At 40.8% G+C, this 7,500-nt stretch overlaps 1 protein-coding gene across 1 annotated transcript in view; it reads right to left on the bottom strand.

The window, feature by feature from the left end:
* LOC115227830 (electron transfer flavoprotein subunit alpha, mitochondrial) overlaps positions 1–7,500 on the bottom strand; it is a 29,581-nt gene that overhangs the window by 19,715 nt on the left and 2,366 nt on the right. The window contains exon 2 of the mRNA XM_029798550.2: positions 1,924–2,079. Coding sequence (XP_029654410.1) covers positions 1,924–2,079 — 156 coding nt within the window. The remainder of the gene's footprint in view (positions 1–1,923; positions 2,080–7,500) is intronic.

Raw genomic sequence — 7,500 nt, 5'->3', positions numbered from 1 at the left:
TAGCCGTATTTCGTCTGTTGTTACGTTCCGAGTTCAAATTCCGCTGAGGTCGACTTTGCCTTTCATCCTTCCGGGGTCGATAAATTAAGTACCAGTTGCGTACTGGGGTCGATGTAATCGACTTAATCCCTTTGTCTGTCCTTGTTTGTCCCCTCTGTGTTTAGCCCCTTGTGGGTAGTTAAGAAATCAACTACCTCTTTCTTGGTACCACAAGGACTGGATGTTTGTTGGATAACTGAATTTTCCAGATGTCTGATTTTTACTTTTTGAGTCACCATAACACCTTACGGAACTCACGAAAGCTCTCTACATACACAGCAGTCATCATCATCTCATCGTTTAAAGTTCACCTGGCATGGGTTGGACAGTTGAAGAGTACCCCAGGCTACTGTGTCTGTTTTGGCATGGATCTTACGGATGGATGCCCTTCCTAACACCAACCACCCCACAAAGTGAACTGAGGGCTTTTTTACATGACACCAGCACAAGCTAGGTCAGTTTCCGCATGGTTTTACAGCTGAATGCCCTTCCAAATGCCAACCACTTCACAGTGTAAACTAGATGCATTTTACATGGCACCAGCACAGTCACCAAGTAACTTGCAAAAATGACAGAAACAGAAAGAAATAATAATGTAATTTAACCCTTAAGCATTCAGATTCTTATTTCTTTATTGCCCACAAGGGGCTAAACAAGGACAGACAAAGGGATAAAGTCGATTACATGCCTACATCTATTCATTTTGTCAATTTGCAGACAATACACTAAAGGTGCAGCAAGTCCTTCAGCAACCCCTTTTTCTGTTGGGGTTGGTTCCTTGACCCTTTCATGCTCTGCAATCCAATCTACAAGGCAACAGCCCCTTTTCTATTTCTGTGTGATCCCATAGACTTTGAACTTCGAGAATCACCCTGTGACGTAACAGTCCCTAGTTGACCATAGTGAGTTATTGGCTACAGCCAAATCCAGGACCCTATGTGGTGGTCGTGGTGGGGGGGGAGTCAGTGTGATTTAACAATGAAGTTTATTCTGCAACACTTGCAGAATCAACTGCTGTGAGTCAGGACAGACTTGGGAGAAATAACAGTTAAAAGGTAACTCAATTCTTCTCAACATCTAGGGGTGTGGTAATCAGGGCTGTGGAGTCGGAGTTGGCGTCTGAGTCAGAAATAATTAAGGGGGAGTTAGAGTCAGAGTCAGTAAAACTATACCGACTTTGATTCCAACTCAGAATATCTTTATTCTCTAATATAAACCAGTTATAACATTTAGGCCTACTCTAAGTACAAGCATATGCTTTATGAGATATGTAGACCACAATCAATTACATAAAGGGGAGTCAGAGTCGGAGGTGCCAATAGTGCAGGAGTCAGAGACGGAGTTGAAGTTATTTTTTTTTTACTCTACAGCTCTGGTGGTAAAGGGGACAAGAAGCTTGCTCCATCATCATGTGGTCTTGAGTTCAGTCCCATTGAGTGGCACCTCGGGCAGGCATCTTCTACTATAGCCTTGAATCAACCAAAGCCTTGTGAGTGGATTTGGTAGACAAAAACTGAAAGAAGCTCACCATGTGTGTGTGTGTGTGAAACCATATCTTGACATCATGTGATAATCATAAGTGAACATCACCATCATACAATCAGTGTTGCATGTCTCCTCTCTTCTATGGAAAACATGTCTGACTATTATCTTCTTGCTTGGAAACAGGTGAGAGTTGGCAACAGGGAGAGCATCCGACAGTAGAAAATTTGCCTCAACAAATTTTGTCCAACCCATGCAAGCAAAGAAAAATGGATACTTAAACCAAAAAAAAAAAGCACTCTGGCACTAGATGCAGTTTTTTGGTGTTTAGCAAATAAAATAAAACTAAACTAAAGCAAAAACAAAGACAACACGGAACAAACATAAAGTAAACATACAGACCTTGGCACATTGAGTTCCTGCCACCAAACATGTGATATCTCCACCAATCTTTGCTGCGGCACTAATTGCATTCAGAGTAATAGAGCCGAGTGTATCATTGTTGTGTTCAGCAATTACCAATGTACTGGCAAAGCGCTGCTGTTTAGCGAAGTTCCTCTGAAATGGGGAAATGGAAACGATAAAAATTTGTTGAGGTTAGTTAAATGGAGGCAAACAAAAATGGTAAAAGGCAGCACCGGATTAACCATTAAGTAAAATAAGCATGAGCTTAGGGCATCAAGGGGAGGAGGGGGAACCACAGAAATGGTAAATGGTTTACGATACAAAAGAAATCACTCTAAACTTTCTATGATAATATTCAGGATGCCTTTATCTCTACTAAGTATAGATGCAGGTGTGTTACCTAAGATTGATTTGGAGTATCTGATCAAAGATTTTGCAATTCAAATAAGTAGGAGGAAACTTTTCAAATATAAATAAAGTGGAAGTATACAAAAATAAACATTATTTTCCCTTCTTACTGTTTTGTTTCGTTTTGAAAAATAAAAATTTATTTTATGGTTTGTTATTGTCTATATTTTGAATTATATAATCTTTTATGAGGGCACCAAAATCTTTTAAGTGCTTAGGTGGCCTCAATGGGTCTTAATCCGGCCCCGGTGAAAGGGTATGAAGAAGGTGCAAGTAGATTCTAGAGCAAATAAGCTTAAGCTCACTTTGCAACCATGTGGCACCTTGAGCAAGTGCCTCCTACTATAACCCTGGGCCAACCAATGTCTTTTGGTTGAATTTGATAACTGGAAACTGAGTAGAAGTCTATCACTTGGTGTTGATTTATTTATGTCTCCGTAACTTAGCAGTTTGGCAAAAGAGACTGACAGAGTAAGTACCCAACTTAAGTACTGGGGTTGATTTGTTGAACTAAACTTTTCAAGGTGGTGCCCCAGGAGGGCCACAGTCCAATGACTGAAACAAGAAAAAAAAAAAAGAAAAACTAAAATTACCATTATTATTATTATTATTGAAGGTGGTGAGCTGGCAGAATCGTTAGCACACTGGATGAAATGCTTAGTGGCATTTCACCCGTCGCTACATTCTGAGTTCAAATTCCACCAAGGTCGACTTTAGCTTCCATCCTTTCTGAGTTGATAAAATAAGTACCAGTTAAACACTGGGGTCAATGTAATCGACTCATCCTCTCCCCACAAAATGACTGCTCTTGTGGTAAAATTTGAAACTACTACCATAATAATTATTATTATTATTAAGTGAGAGAGCAGTCCATGCCATCAAAGTGACACTGAGGTAAAATATACGAAGCCCAGTATACCCATCATGACTACCCGTCTGATAAGGGTACACTAGGCGCATGCATCACAAACATATGTGCGCGGCATGGTGATCTCATTTCAAGACAAACAGCGCATGACCTTGCAGGTTGAGTAGCCCATCCCGCTCAAAAGGTCCCTGAATAAGGGTTGTTTAAGGATGTTGAAAGAACCACCCATGTTTCCAGAGGCGAATTATTCAAACCCCAAAGAATCCCTCTCAACACATGGCTATGATGCTCCCCCACTACTTCTGCTCGGGATCAGAGATGCACATATCGTCAGCCACTAAGGGACATGCTCAACTGGTTATGGTCAAACAACTGACAAGCAAACCTGTGGTATTGAGCAGAATATTTGCTGTAGCCCATCTCCTCATCTCCCATTATTATTATTATTATTAAGGTTTTAAGTTGGCAGAACCGTTAGCATGCTGGGCAAAATGCTTAGTGGCAGTTCTTCTGTCTTCACATTCTGAGTTCAAATTCCACCAAGGTCAACCTTGCTTTTCATCCTTTTGGTCGTCAATACCATTTGAGTACTGGGGGGGGGGGATGTCAATGCACTTGACTTACCCCCGATCCTGAAATTTCTGGCCTTGTGCCAAAATCTGAAATAATTAACATTATTTTTTTTTATTGTTATTATCAGTAGTAATAGTAGTAGTAGTAATATGGTAGGGTTCAAATTCCACTAAGGTCAATTGTTCCTTTCATCCTTGAGGAGTTGATGGAATAAGTACTAGCTGAGTATTGGAACTGATGTAATCAACTAGTCCCTAACCCTACCAAAAAATTCGAGCCTTGTGCCTATAAAAGAAATTATTATTATTATTATTATTATTATTATTATTATTATATTATTATTATCAAAAGAGAAGAGCTGGCAGAATAGTTATATATACACACACATCCCTAAAAAAGTAAGGGTGGTCACAACTGGAATACCTTCTTTTAATCATAGGTCTACTCAATGAGCTGACCTGGGGTTAAACAACCTCATCAACAATACCATGTAGACAAAATAAAAAAAAATTGAAAATATAACGAAAGGAGGGGAGAAGCCATTGTCCTATATAATGACCTGATGAATAATGTTTGTGCAAACGTGCAAGTTGGGAAGAGAGCAGAGAATAGGATATCAGGAAAGATATCTAATATTCAATATCCGATATCCTCTTATAACAGACTCCTGTGATGGTGGTGGTGGCGGTGATTGCAATGTTATTGACGATAGCACTGGTGGTAGTGGTTGTGGTGGTATGATTGTAGTGTTAGTGATGGTAGCGTTGGTGGTAGTAGTCGTGGTGATAGTATTGAAGTGGTGGTGGTGGTATGATTGTAGTGATATTGATGATAGTGTTGGTGATGGTAGCGTTGGTGGTAGTGGTTGTGGTGATAGTGTTGTGGTGGTGGTGGTGGTGGTGGCGGTGATTGCAATGTTATTGACCGATAGCGCTGGTGGTAGTGGTTGTGGTGATAGTATTCAAGTGGTGGTGGTTTGATTGTAGTGTTATTGATGATAGTGTTGGTGGTAGTAGTGGTGGTGGTGGTATGGCTGTAGTGTTAGTGATAGTAGCGTTGGTGGTAGTGGCTGTGGTGATAGTGATGTGGTGGTGGTGGTGGCGGAAGCAGTTTTAGTGTTGTGATGATAGTGTTGGTAATAGTGGTGATAGTACTGTAGTGGTAGTAGTATAGGTGTGGTTGTGATAAAGGTCGGTGGTTATTGTAGTGGTGTAGTGGTGGTGACGAGCGTTGCAGTGTTACTAGCAGCAGGATCATGATGGCAGTGGTGGGGGGGGGGACTGGTGGTAGTGTTGGTTATGATAGTGTGGTGGTGGTGGTAGGATTGTGATGGTAGTGATGGCAATAAGAGAGGGTGGTAGTGGTGTGAGGATAGCGTTAATTATGTCATTTCATATTCAATATAAATTACAGACATAGCTGTGTAGTCAAGAACATGCTGCGTTATCAGACGGTCCTCGTTTTGATCCAACAGCAGGACACCTTAGGCAGGTACCTCCTACCATAACTCCAACTAGACCAAAGAATTGTGAGAGACTTTGGAAAGACAGAAACCAGGAAAAAGTCCATCGCATAGACTGCATCTATTCTTCAATGTCAGAAGTAATCCATCGCCCAAGTGGAGGCGCTTGGTCTAGTGGTAAGGGTGTTAGGCCCATTATCACAAGATTGTAGTTTCAATTCCTAGACCAACAATGTGTTATGTTCTTGAGCAAAACACTTCATTTCACATTGCTCCAGTCCACCCAGAGGGCAAAAATGAGTAACCCTGCGAAAGACTGGCATCCCATCTAGGGGGAATATATGTGTCTCAGAAACTGGGAAACCAGCCCTAGGAGTCTATATGACTCGGGAAGGAGCTTTATTCTTTATCTTATCACCCAGTTTAATACCAAAGCATTTGGCCCTCGGATGCCTTTTAGCAGGGCCCACTCTATAACTTCATAGCATTAATGGGTAAACAATAGCCCATGGGACTTTTTGAATGGTATGTCTAAATGAAAAAATTACCTTTAATTTTTTGAGTAATGAGGCCTGCTTGATGATCAGCCATGTTTCAGGCAGCTTGCTTCTTGGAAAAGGTTATTCATGTCTGCTCTAGCAGGCATTTAGCTAAGACAACATCTGTCTTTTTCTCTCATGATCATGGAGATGGCCTTTTAAAGTCATTTTTGCGGCTGTGTGGTAAGTAGCTTGCTACCAGCCACATGGTTCCAGGTTCATTCCCACACTGCATGGCACTTTGGGCAAGTGTCTTCTACTATAGCCTCAGGCCGACCAAAGCCTTGTGAGTGGATTTGGTAGACAGAAACTGAAAGAAGCCTGTCATATATATGTACATATATATAGATGTGTGTGTATGTTTGTGTTTCTGTGTCTGTCCCCCCAACATCGCTTGATAACCGATGGTGGTGTGATTACGTCCCTGTAACTTAGCGGTTTGGCAAAAGAGACCGATAGAATAAGTACTAGGCTTACAAAGAATAAGTCCTGGGGTCAATTTGCTCAACTAAAGGCGGTGCTCTAGCATGGCCGCAGTCAAATGACTGAAACAAGTAAAAAAAGTAAAAGAGAGAATATTACCAACAATGTGATTTCGAAGGGGCCCAGTTACCATTACCTTATGTAACAGAGTTTCTAACTGGTTAAGAGACCTATTAGAAATAGCGGACAAATCTCCCTCATGCTTCACCTTAATATCTTCTAAAACAAAAAAAAAACATTAGATAAAAGTACAGAAACCCAAACTCCAACTCTATACCCAGACTCCTTCCATAGGCCCCTAACCCTAAGATCAACCTTATGTAGTAGCATACCTAGAGTATGTGATGCCTAGGGCAGCTCTTAAGTTTGCTGTCCCCTACACAAACCTTATACAGCAGACCCAAAAGTGATGCCCCTCACCCCCTGCTCACTAACTCGCTACTGACCCCATTCTCTAACCACAACTCTAAACCCTAACCACTAAACTCAACCTTAACCAGAAACCCTAACTAATGATACATGTCATAAATTGGATTAAATTTCATTAAATAGTATTCTTTTCTACTCTAGGCACAAGGGTAGGGGGCCAGTCGATTGGATCAACCCCAGGACGCAACTGGTACTTAATTTATCGACCCCGAAAGGATGAAAGGTAAAGTCGACCTCGGTGGAATTTGAACTCAGAACATAAAGACAGACGAAATACCTATTTCTATTTCTTTACCACTCACAAGGGGCTAAACACAGAGGACAAAAAAGGACAGACAAACTGATTAAGTCGATTATATCGACCCCAGTGCGTAACTGGTACTTAATTTATCGACCCCGAAAGGATGAAAGGCAAAGTCGACCTCGGTGGAATTTGAACTAAGAACGTAAAGACAGACGAAATACTAAGCATTTTGCCCGGCGCGCTAACGATTCTGCCAACTCGCCGCCTTCATTAAATACTATTGCAAGCATGTGGGCAGAAGTGCCAAAAATAAATCTGACGGTCAAGTATTTGTTTTGAAAAAATATTCTATTTAGGACTGTAAAATAGAAAATACACGTTGTAGCATTCAAGTACAACATGTGTCAAACTCTCAGTGGTTTTCAACCGGGATCCATATAAGATTTTTTTGTTAAAATTTACGTGCATTAAATTGGTCAGACTTTCTGCTATACACAAAATACCTTAATAACTTCTTTTAATTTTAAAAGTATAATAGTATTTTTCAAATATCGAACGACTATCCGGG

This window comes from Octopus sinensis, unplaced genomic scaffold, assembly GCF_006345805.1.
Source record: "Octopus sinensis unplaced genomic scaffold, ASM634580v1 Contig07321, whole genome shotgun sequence".
NCBI classification, from domain to species: Eukaryota; Metazoa; Mollusca; class Cephalopoda; order Octopoda; family Octopodidae; genus Octopus; species Octopus sinensis.
The sequence above is the reverse complement of the archived record's forward strand: the minus strand, read 5'-3'. Positions and strand labels throughout refer to the sequence as shown.